Genomic DNA, 16,039 nt, shown 5'->3' on the forward strand with positions numbered 1-16,039 from the left:
GAGTAGGGCAAGTGGGTTGCAAGCAGCCGGGGAGAAGGGAGCGCCATGGTCTCGGGTAGGGACCTGGTCTCGAGGAAGGCGACGCAGTCGTGCGGGTTGCGATGGCGGATCGGGTGGTCGGAGTCAGACGGCGAGTGCGTGGCGTGGTAGAGTGTTGAGTGTTGGGTGAATAAGTCGCGGCGGTGCACTGGGCTCGACTGGCGCGTGTATGGGCGCGAGCCGGACGCGTCGGGTGCACCGGGTCCGCGGGGTTGGCGTGCGTGTAGGTGTGCGTGTGGTGCATGGGTGTGTCCACGCAGGTGAACACCGCACGGGCGTGTGCGCGGCATAGCCGTTGGCGATCCGGGGGACGCGGTGTGCATGCCGGTCTGTTGAGGGCTTGGCGTGGGGAGCGCGCAGGAGCGCGTCGTGCGTGCGCGTCGGGCGGGCCGGACCGGGTGGCGTAGTGGGCAGGTACGTGCGGGTCGTGGCCCGGCGTTGTCCAGGTATAAGAGTCGCCGCGGCGATCGTTGTAATGGTGTGGAGTGAGCTCGAGTTCGTGCTCGAGGGAAAAACAAAGGCGTTCGTGCGCCGGAACTCCACCGTGTCCCCCTTTTCTTTGGGTCTTCTTCTTCCTTGCTTCGGTTTGGTCTAAGGCGAGGTGACAGAGAGAGAGCTAGGGTAGAGGGAGAGCTAGGGCATATCCACGGCAACAACAGTTGGCATCAGAGCCACGTTCTGGTCAGGGCGCGCCGGCGATGTCAATCGTCCCGTACGCTGGCGGAACAGGCGGGTCGCCGCCGCAGTCGGTGCCACTGCTCACCGGCGACAACTACACGGCATGGTCGATCAAGGTGGAGGCGAACCTTGATGCGGCCGGGCTGTGGGAGGCGGTGGTGGTGCGGGAGGACGCGGCGGCGCCAGTCATCGCGAAGAAGGACAAGCCCGCGCGCGCCTACTTGCTCGGTGCACTCGCCGAGGACCTGCTGCTGCAGGTGGCGTCGAAGAAGACGGCGGCCGAGGTGTGGGCGAGTTTGAAGGCCAGGTTTGTGGGCGCGGACCGCGTGCGCGCGGCGCGGCTCGGCACGCTCCGGGGGGAATTTGAGCTCCTGCGCATGGCGGAGTCAGAGTCCCTGGACGCGTTCGCCGGGAGGCTTGGTGGCATGGCGGCGTGCTACGCGGCGCTGGGCTCGACCCTGGAGGACGCGGCGCTTGTCAAGAAGCTGCTCGACTCGGTGCCGAACCGTCTGTACGCGGCGGTGGCAGGGATCGAGCAGTTCTGCGACGTCGGCACGATGCTGTTCGAGGACGCACTGGGGCGGCTGAAGGCATTTGACGAGCGGCTGCGGCGACGCGATCAGGCAGGCGGCGAGGGCGCGGACGGGCAGCTGCTGTACACCGCAGCACAGTGGCGTGCGCGCGAGCGGCGTCGGGGCGGTGCACGCGGAGACGACGACGACGACGTGCGCAGCGAGGTGTCGGGCTTCGGCGGGAACCGGCGCAGTCGCTGCTACAAGTGCGGCGAACGGGGGCATTTCAAGCGCGAGTGCCCGCAGCTCAAGAAGGCGCCGGCGGCGGAGCGAGCCCTGCTCGTGGACGACGTCGAGGACGCCGGGCTGCTCTGAGCCGCGGCTTAGGGCGCGAGTGTTGGGTGAATAAGCCGCGGCGGTGCACTGGGCTCGACTGGCGTGTGTATGGGCGCGAGCCGGACGCGTCGGGTGCACCGGGTCCACGGGGTTGGCGTGCGTGTAGGTGTGCGTGTGGTGCGTGGGTGTGTCCACGCAGGTGAACACCACACGGGCGTGTGCGCGGCATACCGTTGGCGATCCGGGGGACGCGGTGTGCACGCCGGTCTGTTGAGGGCTTGGCGCGGGGAGTGCGCGGGAGCGCGTCGTGCGTGCGCGTCGAGCGGGCCAGACCGGGTGGCGTAGTGGGCAGGTACGTGCGGGTCGTGGCCCGGCGTTGTCCAGGTATAAGAGTCGCCACGGCGATCGTTGTAATGGTGTGGAGTGAGCTCGAGTTCGTGCTCGAGGGAAAAACAAAGGCGTTCGTGCGCCGGAACTCCACCGTGTCCCCCTTTTCTTTGTGTCTTCTTCTTTCTTGCTTCGGTTTGGTGTAAGGCGAGGTGACAGAGAGAGCGCGCGCTAGGGTAGAGGGAGAGCTAGGGCATAGCCACGACAACAACATTGAGAAGGCGAGTGCCTTCAGCCAGGTGGTGCCGGACTTGGGGCAGCTTGCGAGGAAGACGTCCATTGACCTCGGCTCAAAGGATGCCTGAGCGGCGTGGATCCAGAAGCCGCGGTACTGGCGAGTAAGGTACACCGGGCACCACGGGAGCGACACCATGATCTCAGACATGTTAGCCTGAGCTCAAGAGGTGGTCTCATCGATTTCTGCCCCGGCCACGGCGTCGGTCGGAGCAGCGCTCATGGCTTCTTTCTGTAGCCTCCCACACAATGTCACGGCTGCAAGGGGTAATACTCTCTTATGCTACTATGAAGCTTCCTCCGTCCTCGTGTGACAAAAGTTAGAGATAGCTGAGCACGCTCTCTTCGTGCATGTTATTCTAGTGTACCAACCGTACATACTTCATCCCTACAGACAGGAGGAACCCAGATTAATTATAGCTTATTTTCAATGGTAAGACAATAAGTAGTAGCAAGACAGTTTGGTCGTTCGTAACAATAAACCAGATTAATTATACTCCAGGATTACTTAGAGATATATTATCTGAATCATGAATTATTGCTACAAGTCATTCTGGCGTGGAAGACCTATCATAAGACAAGATGTCACATCTCACCTCGTCCATTTCAACAAACTAAGGCTCCATCATTATTAGGCATCGAATTAGTGCTATCAATCATTGAGGCGTCCAAGACCTATCAATCATTGCTATCAGGCATTCTAAGAGCCCCAGCAACCTAGCCACTACGTACACGGTACACTGACTGCTTTAGTCTCAGCAGTTCTAGTTGTATCTCCACTTGTAATCCTAGGTTGAACTAGTTTGTCCCAACAGGAGTCTGGGCGGCGAAAAAACTCCCCTACGCGGTGGCTAGGGTTTTGTCTCCTCTCGGCGATCTTGAACACCGCCGAGTCCTACCTTCTCTCCGACAATCTGCAAGGCTTTTGCGAGACGGAAACAACGATGGCGGCCCCTACGGATGCACGCTCGGCAACGAGTGGCGGGTCTCAGGTGCAGTGGCGGAGCTTGGCCCAGAAAGCTGGGCAGGCCGACTGTAGGAAAGGACTACTAGGATTGTGTTTCATGGCCTAAAAGTAGGTATACACTACAGAAAAATTGCATGGGCAGGGCGGGCCACGGCCCATTCAGCCTTGCTGTAGCTCCGCCACTGCTCAGGTGGCAAAACAGATGACCTAGATGACTTTTTTGGGCAGCTTGACCTGAAAGATGAGGTGTTCGATGATCTGGTGATCGAAGAGGAAATTCCAGAGACTAACGACCACATACACTGGATGGCTCTTGCTCGGGTGCATACTTCTCTTTTTAGAAAAGGAGGTTCACCCCCGGCCTTGCTCGGGTGTACACTGACAAAACCTTCAGCCAGTCGGTGTTCCTTAGGGACATACCCGGTACAACCGGTGAGATTTCGGCCGGTTCGTTGTGCAGGCTTCATGCCTTGGTGATTGGGAGCTGCTCATGTTCAAGGGCATGGCTATTCAGATTTTGGGATGTACTACTTCACCCGTACAATGGATTCAGCAGGGCGGATGATGTTCAGTTTGTTCATATATGCCTATTTGGTTGCAATACACAAACTTCCCGATGGGTACTGCGGTAAGGATATTGTAGAAAAATTGATTCGCAAGGCTGCTGAGATCTTGGGAGTTCAGTCTTTCAGGGAATTCTAGAGAAGATTATGTGAGGATTAGAGTGAAACACGATGTCAGAGAACCACTAACAAAGCACATCAATATCATTTGTTTCTTTGAAATGACAGTTATCTTGCATTCATTAAGAAGAAAAAGTTTCTCACTTAATTCAGAAAAACCGAGCGAAAACCAGATTGCCTAATTAATTATGGAGAACCGGGCGAAAACCATCACAACCGCTAAGTGGCACACATAAGAAACGCCACGAACACCATTCCAAAGAGGGTTCTGCGAGACAGCACGCAAGCCCCATCGTCATCACTCCTCCCCTAGAGGCGTCATCACCATCTCTACGCTCTGAGCAAACGACTCTGACTTCGCCGTAAGCGATCGTTGGCTCAACCCACGCTGTAGCAAACACGTGAAGCTACATGAAGATCTGTGCCAAAATTCAACCACTTGCGGCTCAAGATGGCAACGGGGATGAAACCCATCGGGTTTTGCCTTCCCAAACCCATCCCCACGAGAAAATCATAAACCCGTCCCCGTCCCCGTAACCGTGCGCGGGGCTAGTTTTTCGCCCGTCCCCTGAACCCATCGGGTTTTCTAAACCACGGGGAACCCACGGGGAAATCGACATATATAAGGAAACATAGAACCAACAAAGAATAATATTTTGACAACAAAATGAGCATATTTCAGCAGCATAACTTGAGCAAATTTTAACACAACACAATAGTAGATGGTTCAACAGCTATAGGGTGTATTTCAGCAGCATAATTTGAGCAAAAAGAGCAATAACAACAGCTACAAGGAGCATTTTTCAGCACAATATGATACAACAAAACGAGCATATTTCAACAGCTGTGGGAGAGAGAGAGAGAGAGAGAGAGAGAGAGATGAGGGCTCGAGCGATGGGGGAAGGAGCAAGCGATACTGGCCACCCATCGAGGGGTTGGTTTGGCCTTCGATGCTGGGGTTGGGGGCTTGGTCGCTCAAGCTCGGTAGCTTTGGGGTGGGCCGCACCGGATCAGTGCTTGGTAAAAAAAAAGTATTTTGCCGGGTTTGCCGGGTTTCGGGTTCGGGGACTACCAAAACGGGTGCAAACCCACGAAACGTGTCGGGTTGTATAATGTGCCCAACAGCAGCCCCGCGGGGATGAAAAGACGCCCATCCCCGTCCCCTAATAGGGTAAAAACCCGCGGGGATGCTGGTTTCGGGGCCCCATTGCCATCTTGACTTGCGGCCATACAGCGCAACTCCGATTCTAACGGAGAACTCTGAAAAACAAAACGGGGCATGGCTGGCGCCACTGGAGATTACCGAACGGGCCACCGGCAGCTAGTCATCATATACCACAGGGCCCCACGGCCCTAGCTCCGACTCCACAGCAACAAATAAACCAAGGTAACAACGCAGACACGCCAGAGAAGAGTCAACTACCGCAACCATTGTCGCGTCGCCGACATCGCTTCCACCATCATCATTGCCACAGAAGCCTAGACGCCACAACTGCCGTAAATCACCGTCCCGCTTGTCGATGTTGAGCTCCGAGATAAAGCTCCCAAGAGGGATAACGACATAGTAAAGTGTCGCCATCGTTCGATCAAATTAGATTAGGGGCTTCCTTATAGAGGCCGCGATGGCCCAGGAGGGGTGCCACGGCAAAGCAGCGACGCCTCCAGAAAGGTCACGATGGCCACAGCCGCGGCCATCCCTTGTCATGGCACAAGGCCGAGATAGGGTCTTCACCCAAACTCCCACACCACCATGTCCACACATTATCCCGCACCGGTGCCGACAAGCCCACCAACCACCACCACCATCGAAACTGCCCATCGATGAAGAGGCACCGAGACCGCCGCTACCAACCGCGCCTCGTGGAAACCGCTGGCGGTCAAGTTCCAACACGAGGGCCCACCATCCACCACTGCCACCACCGTCGAACATGCCGCATCACAGGCGACGCAGCCGCTCGCACCTCATGGTGGCCGCCGCCGACCCTCTCGCCATGTAGGACAGCAGATCCGTCAACGACTGACCCAAGCATGATCACTGGACGCAGCACGAGCCACCACGCCATACCGAGCACCATGCCGGCAAAGCATGAAGGAGCGCCGCCCGGGGCCATGAACCACCACGGCTCCTGGCCGAAGTCCATGTGCGTTGCTGGTGATGGCAGATCAGCCACCACCTCGTGATGCCACCTCCCTGTGCCGCACCAGGCCTCCAAGCCGCTCCTCCCGAGCTCCGCCTCGGCAGCTCACCAGGCGTCGGTGGGAGCAGCACTCATGGCTTCTTTATGTAGGCTCTGACGGGAGGAGACATCCGGCAGTGGAGGAATGTCACGGCCGCAAGGGGACCGGTTAAATACTCTCTTAAACTGTGGAGCTTCCTCCGTCCTCTCGTGTGGCAAAAATTAGAGATGACCACGCTCTCCTCGTGCATGTTTTGTATTACCAACCGTACGTACTTACCCCGAGAGAGAGAGAGAGAGAGAGAGAGAGAGAGAGAGAGAGAGAGAGAGATCTTACTCAATGCGTAAAACAGTTTGGTCAATAAACCAGATTAATTATACTCCGACATTACTTAGAGATAAATTATCTAAATAACGTCCTTAGAAAAATACTAGAAAGATTGGGCCCATAAGAAATTGTTGAGTAAGTCAAGAACTGAGAACTTGATCTAAAATCATACTGGCGCTACAATATTGCATGTTTGTGTTTTTTTCCAGCTGATAAGAGCATACGCAATATTGATATATTTAACTCACTTAAATGAAATGAAAGAGCTTGATATTCATTGACCAGGTGAACATAAAAAATCCTATTCAAAACCAATGTTCTCAATTGAATAATAGGCATTCACCCTTTAGAAAACTTAGTGATATACTCCCTCTATCTAAAAATAAGTCACTGATTTAGTACAAAATTGTACTAAATCAACAACACTTATTTAGAAACGAAGGGAGTAGTACATATCAAAAGATGCTCCAGAAGATAAGTTAGTATTTTGAACTATTGTGATCAATCAATCAGGCGTGGAAGACCTATCCAAAGTAAGATGTGACATCAGCTCGTCCATTTCAGTATTTTTTGTTAGCATCTACTAGGCTTTATGCATTAGTCGGTATGGCTATAGCTATTACATCAATGTCCTGTGGAAGCCCCAACCAAATGTGGCGGCCTTGATCCAACTTAACAGCATGCCTAGGTAGATTATGATGCTCAACAGTTGAGCATCTAGATTCAAACTTAAAACAGCAAGAATGAAAAAGAGCTTGCCAAGAGATAATCTCCTTCACAACTCCACCCTAGCATCCTCATGATCCCTCCCTTATGTGCTTCACCACAGTTTGGCAATGAGAAGCGATCACCAGGTTTTGGAGTCCCAGGGCCTCCGCAAGTGAAGGCCCTCCTACATGCGATAGCTTCCAGAGTTGGCGGGTCTATCAATCCTCAAATAACAAATACCCAGGATCCCAAGTATCCTCCAGTGCTGTCTCTACATACTGCCGCCACAGCGCCGACCCCACGGCATCGTCGATGTTAATCTTGGCGTAGCCTTGAGCAGTGGATATCCATCTCCTTGGAGCTCCTGTCGCCATGTTGCTTGCCTGGTTGTGGATTGGCCGCTGGAACTCTCCCAGCTCTCAGATGAAATGGGTAATGAGCATATAAGTCAACAGAGGGCTCTGATTAATTAGTTCCTTCCTCGATCAGCTTCCGGTGCGGCCACCATATGGCCGAAAGGGTGGCCGTCAACCTACTGATGTGCACTGGTCTGCTGTGAAGCGCATACTGCGCTATGTGCGTCTCACTGTCTTCTTTGGTCTTCACCTGCGTCCCAGTTCCTCCAGAGTTCTTTCTGCATTCTCTGATGCTAATTCGGCCGGGTGTCCAGATGATAGGCGATCTACGGGCGGACATGCTGTGTTCTTGGGTCCTAATCTGATCGACTGGAGTGCACGCAAGCAAGCCACTATTTCCCGCACCAGCACAGAAGTTGAGTACAAGTCGGTTGCCAATGCGATTGCCGAACTTATATGGATTGAGTCCCTACTTCGAGAGCTAGGAGTTGCTCAGCCACATCCATCGGTCCTTCGGTGTGATAACATCGATGCTACGTTTTTGTTCAAACCCGGTGTTCCATGCACGGACTAAACATATTAAAATGGACTATCATTTTGTGAGGGAATGTGTTGCACAGAAGCTACTACAAGTCAGGTTTATCTCTTCAAAAGATCAACTTGCAGACATCTTCACCAAGTCTCTACCTTCTCCCATGTTTGAGGTCTGTAGGCGCAATCTCAACCTCCTAGATGCTTCAGGAGTGAGTTGAGATTGAGGGAGGGTGTTAGACTTCGTATTTTAGCCCCACTGTGTAATCCATACCGCATTGGTATAGGACTTGTATGTCATCATTATATATATGTGATAATTATATATATGTGATAGGCCACCCCATAGAGGGTTGAGCCAGTTCCCTCAAAACCTACGTTTTACAATAACCATCTCTTAGCATTCAGTTCGCTGTTGGCCATTATTTCATCAATTAGCTCCTGATCTACTCCCTCCATCTGAAAAAACTTGTCCCAAGCTTGTTCATCAAATGGATGTATCTAGTATTAACTTAATGTTAGATACATTCATATGAGGGATACATTTTTTCGGACGGAGGTTGTACCAAAGACCAAACACAGCGAGCGACCGTACACTCTAGGAAACTATGCCTCCATGAGTGCCGTATACCACAGACTGCACACGTGCAGCTTGTTGCCATATTCCGATTGTTGGGTGTAATAAGCCGTGGCGTCGAGCCTGGCACGGCTGGTGCGTGTATGGGCGCGCACCGGACGCGTCGGGCGCGCCGGGTCCGCGGGCGTGTGCATGCGTAGGTGTGCGTGTGTGAGTGTGTGAGCCAGCGCGTGTGTGCACAGGGCCACGCCGTGCTGTTAGCGAGAAAACAAGAGGGGGAGACCGCGTCGGGCGCGCTGGGAGGCCGTGGCGATCGCATACGGGCGCGGTGCGTGGACGCGGCCAGAGCGCGGAGGACGTGGGAAGTGGGTGGGCGAGTAGGTGCGAGGCGAGGCCTTGCAGGCCGGTGCTTGCAGGTATAAAATCCTGGATCCCCCCTGTAGCTTGTTGACACGGTCGAGTTCGTGCTCGAGGAAAGAAAAAGCGTTCATGCGCTGGAAAAATCCCTGTGTCCACCACTCTTCTGATCTTCTTCTTCCTCTGTCTTCTGATCGAGCCACGGCAGGAGAGAGTGAGCTGAGCGAGAGGGAGAGGAGAGCTAGGGCTAGGGAGTGGTGGTTCCAACAATTGGCATCAGAGCCACGTGAAGGTCGGGGCGCGCCGGCGATGTCGATCGTCCCCTACGGCGGCGGTGTGGGCGGATCGCTGCCGCAGTCGGTGCTGCAGCTCACCGGCGACAACTACACGGTGTGGGCCATCAAGGTTGAGGTGAACCTCGACGCGGCCGGGCTGTGGGAGGCGGTGGTCGTGCCGGAGGACGCGGCGGCGGCGGCCGTGATCGCCAAGAAGGACAAGCCGGCGAGGGCGTACCTGCTCGGAGCACTCGCGGAAAACTTGCTCCTGCAGGTGGCCTCGAAGAAGACGGCAGCGGAGGTCTGGGCCAGCCTCAAGGCGCGTTTCGTCGGGGCCGATCACGTCAGGGCGGCTCGGCTGGGCACGCTGCGCGGGGAGTTTGAGCTCCTGCGCATGGCGGACGCCGAGACCCTGGATGACTTCGCCAGCAGGCTCGGTGGCATGGCGGCACGCTACGCGGCGTTGGGCTCGACCCTGGAGGACGCGGCACTGGTCAAGAAACTGCTCGACTTGGTGCCGAACCGCCTGTACGCGGCGGTGGCCGGGATCGAGCAGTTCTGTGACGTCGACACAATGGCGTTCGAGGACGCGTTGGGGCGGCTGAAGGCCTTCGACGAGAGGCTGCGTTGGCGCGGCAGGGCGGAGGCAGCCATGGCGGCGATCAGTTGATGTTCACTGCAGCACAGTGGCGGGCGCGGGACAGGCAGCGAGGCGGAGCTCGGGATGACGACGACGGGGCGCGCAGCGAGGCGTCGGGCTTCGGCGGCAACAGACGAGGCCGGTGCTACAAGTGTGGCGAGCGGGGTCACTTCAAACGTGACTGCCCGCAGTGGAAGAAGGCGCCGGCGGCGGAGCGTGCACTGCTTGTCGACGGCGACGTCGAGGACGCCGGCCTGCTCTGAGCCGCGGCTTAGGGCACGAGTGTTGGGTGTAATAAGCCGCGGCGTCGAGCCTGGCACGGTTGGTGCGTGTATGGGCGCGCACCGGACGCGTCGGGCGTGCCGGGTCCGCGGGCGTGTGCATGCGTAGGTGTGCGTGTGTGAGTGCGTGAGCCAGCGCGTGTGTGCGCGGGGCCACGCCGTGCTGTTAGCGAGAAAACAGGAGGGGGAGACCGCGTCGGGCGCGCTGGGAGGCCGTGGCGATCGCGTACAGCCGCGGTGCGTGGACGCGGCCAGAGTGCGGAGGACGTGGGAAGTGGGTGGGCGAGTAGGTGCGAGGCGAGGCCTTGCAGGCCGGTGCTCGCGGGTATAAAACCCTGGATCTCCCTGTAGTTTGTTGACACGGTCGAGTTCGTCCTCGAGGAAAGAAAAAGCGTTCGTGCGCTAGAAAAATCCCTGTGTCCACCACTCTTCTGATCTTCTTCTTCCTCTGTCTTCTGATCGAGCCACGGCAGAAGAGAGTGAGCTGAGCGAGAGGGAGAGGAGAGCTAGGGCTAGGGAGTGGCGGTTCCAACACCGATGCATTCTCATGTCTTCCGTTGGTATAGATTGATGCGCTATTATTATCCATAAGAAAACTCGGATTTTTGCAGGAACAAAAGTATTCCATATCTTACCCCAGCTTGTCTCTTCTTCTTTCCGGTTCGAGTTCCCCGGTCGTGCTTCCATTTCAACAAAGACAAAGGCTGCACCAGTGTTAGGAGTCGAATTACTGCTATCAATAATTGAGGGGTGGAGCTCAACTAAGCCTAGCTCAGATGGTTATGTTTCTTGCAGTCGAACCATTCGAGTTCAGGTCCTAATCTTTCACACGGGTTCTCACATATTTTCTGTATTTATTTCAGCCTCTTTCGTGCTATTTTTCTAGTGGTACGACGTATCCATCAACTACGAGATGCATGAGTAACTTCATCACCTCAAAATATAGCGGCTCCATCCCTGAAAGGTGCTCATAGAGGTAGGATTGTATGCGTATATTCATATGGATGACTGTGCGCGCGCGCGCATATTGTGAGCGTCTGGCTCTGTATTGCATTTCTCAAAAAAATAAATCATTGAGGCGTGGAAGACCTATCAAGGGAAATAATATCATCTTACGTCGAGAGAGATGCCTTAGAATTGACCACTCAGATGTGTTGTAGTTATGTAAGCACTAAGATCACCGTAGGCGAGAATAGAACGGAGGACAAGCGGAAACACAGATGGGATGTCATGTTGAAATAAAGAACATGGACGTATTGGGGGTCTTAACTCATGATTATTGGTTTAAGGGCACGTGATATCTTGTTCTCCCGTTGCAACACACATGCTCCTTATCATATATGACTAATTTTTTATACTCTAGAAGTATGTAATATACTTCTTAAATAAGCGTATTATACCTCTATCATTCTCAATGTACATTATTAATTATTTTAATATACCACAATGCAAGTTCCATGAAGAAACATTGTCGAAACCTTTATTTATGCCTATTCCTTTTTTACGTACAAAAAATAAATTTACTTATAAATAAAATATAATATGTGGTTTCAAATGTAATTTTCAACGAAACTCATTTTGGGCATCTAATAATTGATAATGAAGTATATTATAAATGACACACACAGGAGAAAAGTATACTTTTTGTTCCTGAACTCTTGGCAGAGTCTAAATTTGGTTCGTCCCTGGACTCGGTTTTTACTGGTTTTGGTGCTAATTCACCCCGGTTTTGACTGTGCATTTATAAAACCCATGATTTTTTTTAAATTCACGTGCTTTTCCAAGTTCGAGTATGTTTTACAAAACCCACAATTTTTTTTTGCAAATCACATACATTTTTCAAATCCGAGCACTTATTTCAAGTTCGTGTAACTTTATCAAATTCACGTACTTTTTCCCAATTCATGTATTTTTGGGAAAAGTTCATAAATTTGAAAAGATTACTCAATCTTGAAAAGAGTACTTGAATTCGAATAAAGTACGTGGGTTTGAAAAAAGTGGGTGAATTCAAAAAACACACGAATTAAAAAAAGTACATGGATGTGGAAAAATTACTCGGATTTGATAAAAATAATGAACTTGAAAAATTATGTGAATTTTTAAATAGTTCATGGATTTTTAAAAATTATGCGGACTTACAAAATGTACGTGAATTTCTAAAAAGCTAACAGATTTGAACAAAGTACACGAATTTCAAAAAAATACTCGGATTTTAGTCCGTACAATCAAAATCGAGACAACCGACGAACCTTGTCCCGTTTCAGTAATTGGGGGTGCAAGTTCTCTGGTTTCAAAGTTATCGGATGAAATCTAGACTAAGCCAAGAGTTGAGAGGTGAAAAGTATAGTTCTCTCTATATACTAGTGCACTACTGTTATAAAAGTCTTCTATATCGAAATCGTTAACTCTCACTAACCTATTTCTATTCACATGCAAGCATGCTAGCTCAGCACACAACATGCATGGAAAAAAAAGGACCTAACATGCGGCCATCCATAGAAAAAAATCACCTTAACAAAAAAACAAGCATGCGAACATCTCCATAACAACAGTACAAGTACTAGTAGTTAGGGCATCTTCAACGCCGAGTCCCAAACCGGACATCGCATCCGCGGACACAGATGCATGAGCCGGTCATGCAACTGTAGCCGCATACATTTCAAACTACGTTCCAACAAATTGAATGAATTTCAACCAAGATGACGGAATTCATCAAAGTTCAGATAGAAAATAATTCAAATTCAACGAGATAACCGAATGTTCAATAAGCTTTTCCTGGATAGATCAAATCAAACTATACGGGAATAATCAGAGCCGGCACATGTTATTTCACACATACCGCCTCTTGAACTTCATCCAACAATGGATGTGCGTGAATGGTCTACCCTCTGACCCATAGTACATCACGACAACGTGTGCCGGCTATACAAGCTGTAGAGCAACATTGAGTGAATGAATGAATTAATCAATATGTAAAGCAAGAAGAAGCAAAAATTGCGATCTCCATGGTTGCCATGCGCAAGGGCCACATTACATGCAACCATTGGACCGCACGACAAAACTTCGTGACCGATTTCTGGATGGTGACCGTCGATGCACTAACGACTTCACATTGTCTTCAGTGCATGTTGTAGGATGCAACGTACTTTTGCACATGGAACCATGCACGCACTGCCAAAAGACCCCGCCTCTTGCGCTCCTGCCTACTACGAAGTCCGTAGATATGGACAACCACCCATCGTACGACAAGTCATCCTCCTTTGCCGAGTACCGGGCCATCTTGCTTACTCTAGAAAAACAACACGAAATTCAAAAATAAGCTCAATGGCATGTGACCGAACACCTGACGGTTGTGGTGTCCGTCATGGACGGTGTCAATAGGGGGTGGAGCGTACCTGACCGTGGACGGATCTTCACGTCGTAGTACAAGTCGAGCGGGCGCGTGGGCGAGGGCTATGGATGTCCGGCAATGCCTGGACGGTGGCTGGAGAGGTACATCGGCAGGGTTGCACGAGTAGGATGTGGATGGAAAGGAAAAGAAGGGATGAAGTGAAAGAAAATAAAACCGAAAGAGGGTCTTCAATGAACCGGGAGCGTCGGTATCCAGACTCCAAACAGCTCAGCGGGCGCTCTGAGGATCAGAGTCGGAGATGCCAATACCCAGCCCCAAAAGGGCGGTAGTGCAGAGGATTCACCGACCGAATCCCACTGGCCAGTGCGTGCGGATGGAAGCGAGCTGACACTGTTGGGCCGTCCATCCAAACGCGTCGATTATGGCCGGTGCAAGTGTATTAATTATTTAATCAGCACATGCACCTTGACCTTGTACGGTCTCCTCATCACCTGCATGCAGAAAATTAGTGTTAATCTCCACCCAAGTAAGCATCGTGACCTCAGCCCTATTTGAAGAGAAATCCAGCAAGTACAGTACGGTACAGTACGCATGTGACCGGCTGTATGAGAGCATGTGCGTGCACCGGCTGTTGGACGCGGTCAAGCATTGCACCGCACGCGTCACCTCAACTCTCAACCTTTGCATCTCATCCACGCATGCTTTCCACAAAGAGAGCATCAACTTCACGCCAGCCTTCGATATATCAATCCGTTCGTGTTGATGATCAAGGCAATTCCGATAAAAACGACCATGCAGTAATGAAGCTTCTACTACCTCTGTATCGAAATAGAAGACGATTTTGTAGATAAAATCGAAGTGCAAAAACGTCTAATATTTTGATACGGAGGGAGTATTTTCATACTATTGAATTGAAGAAACGGTGCCTTTTTTCCACTACAAGTTACAAAACTTCCTGGCATTTGAAATTAATCAGATCATTCAAAATAAGAACAGGGCCGTGGCTTTTTGCATGCCGTTACACCTAGTACGTGCATGGATTATTTCTTCCCTACCAACTCTGGTTCGTCTTCTCTTCTTCAATTCTCAGCAGCAGCACCAGCACGTGCAAGCTAATCGATCGAGCAAGCTCAACATTACCAGCTCGATCAGTAGCTCCAGAGCGTGATGTCTCCGGCACCGTCGTCATCGTCCTCGTCGTCCCCATTTGTATTCCAGTAGCCGCCAGCACCCATCCCATCGTAGTAGTAGGAATGCTGGTCCATGTCAACGAACTGCAAGTCGTCGTCGTACGGCGCCGCCGCGGCCTCCTGCATCGTCATCATCGCCGGCGCGGACTCTGAAGCGGACGCCTGGGCCGCGGCGGGGCACGCGGACTCGGCGAGCGCGATGGCGGCGGTGCGGATGTCCTCGGGCGTGCGGAGCGTGGCGGGGTCGACGGCGAGCAGGGACACGGAGTCGGCGAAGTTGAGGCAGGCACCGCGGCCGCGCAGGGCGAGGGCGGCCACGTCGTGGGCGCGCGCGGCGGCCTCCGGGGTGGCGAAGGTGCCGAGCCAGATGCGCGACTTCTTGTTGGGCTCGCGCACCTCGCTCACCCACCGCCCCGCGCGGCGCCGCACGCCGTGGTACACCGGGTGCCGCGTCTCGCTGAACTTGGTCCGCCCCGCCGGCCGCTTCGGCGGCGCCGTCGTCACCGTCGTGTATCCCTTGCCAGGCTGGTCCATCTATTCTATCTTCAGCTCGCAATGGTGGTGGTGTGAGCTCAGTGGTGGTGTGCTGGGAGTGAGGAGACCGAGAGAGGCATGTACTATATATAGGATTGCGGGAGTGGTGGGCTGAGCTTGCGTTGAGCGCGAGGGGAGTAGAGTGAGACGTGGAAGCCGTGTTGGCGTCAGCATGGCTTGATTCTTGGACTACATTCTTAATGTTTACATTTTTTTAGCGTATATTATTAATGCTAATTATTTTTTAGTGAAGTACATAAGAGGTTCATAAAATATTCAGGGTGTCACATATAGTGCTAGGCTCTCAAGCTTTGAACATCGTCCTCGAAATCCTTGAACTACAATGAGTGTGGATTGGCACCGACCAATCGTAGGCAGCGCCCGTGTGCGAGGAAGATGGGGGCACGAGCGTCTCATAGTCGGGCCATCCGCTTCTGACGGCTCCTGCAACCTCATCATGGTGTACGTGTCCAGTCCGTCGGAGAGGAGCACGGCGATGCAGACGGTGTTCCTGTGTCGGCGCTCGTCGAGCACCTTGGCGGTCGTCTAGTGCCCATCGGTGATGTTGGTACCGCTAAGCGTGGTACGACACTTCATGGCGCTCATAGATAGGGCTTTTCGGCGTCGGAGGTGCACACGAGTCTGGTCACGTGGCACGCATCTGAGGTGAAGGACATGATGAAGAGTCATTGGTCGGGATCAAGGTTGTCGATGACAGACTACACTGCTTGCTTCAGCATTGCCGACTTGTGCTTGTTCAGGCTTTCTATCACGTCGAGCACCTTCACGACCTTCACGAGGTCCAGTACTGAGTGCGGCAGTGAATCGCTGGGCGCTCCAGTGTCAGCCATCCTGGGATCCTTGATAGCCCTATGGGCATGATCACAAGTTGTTGTT

At 52.7% G+C, this 16,039-nt stretch overlaps 2 protein-coding genes across 2 annotated transcripts; one reads left to right on the forward strand and one right to left on the reverse strand.

Annotated features, from left to right (window-relative positions):
• Positions 1 to 223: 223 nt before the first annotated feature.
• Positions 224 to 3,970, forward strand: LOC141041476 (uncharacterized). The gene has a single exon (XM_073507681.1). It carries the CDS (start codon positions 738 to 740, stop codon positions 1,602 to 1,604), a length of 867 nt encoding a protein of 288 aa, XP_073363782.1. The 5' UTR covers positions 224 to 737; the 3' UTR covers positions 1,605 to 3,970.
• A 10,329-nt stretch (positions 3,971 to 14,299) lies between these two features.
• Positions 14,300 to 15,174, reverse strand: LOC109749168 (dehydration-responsive element-binding protein 1C-like). The gene has a single exon (XM_045232453.1). The coding sequence runs from the start codon at positions 15,140 to 15,142 to the stop codon at positions 14,567 to 14,569; it is 576 nt and encodes a 191-aa protein (XP_045088388.1). The 5' UTR covers positions 15,143 to 15,174; the 3' UTR covers positions 14,300 to 14,566.
• Between the last annotated feature and the right edge of the window lie 865 nt (positions 15,175 to 16,039).

Source organism: Aegilops tauschii, chromosome 2 (assembly GCF_002575655.3).
Source record: "Aegilops tauschii subsp. strangulata cultivar AL8/78 chromosome 2, Aet v6.0, whole genome shotgun sequence".
Lineage (NCBI taxonomy): Eukaryota > Viridiplantae > Streptophyta > Magnoliopsida > Poales > Poaceae > Aegilops > Aegilops tauschii.

Bases quoted from the DNA above. Each gene is read 5' to 3' on its own strand.
- LOC141041476 (XM_073507681.1), top strand. From the start codon at position 738: ATGTCAATCGTCCCGTACGCTGGCGGAACAGGCGGGTCGCCGCCGCAG.
- LOC109749168 (XM_045232453.1), bottom strand. From the start codon at position 15,142: ATGGACCAGCCTGGCAAGGGATACACGACGGTGACGACGGCGCCGCCG.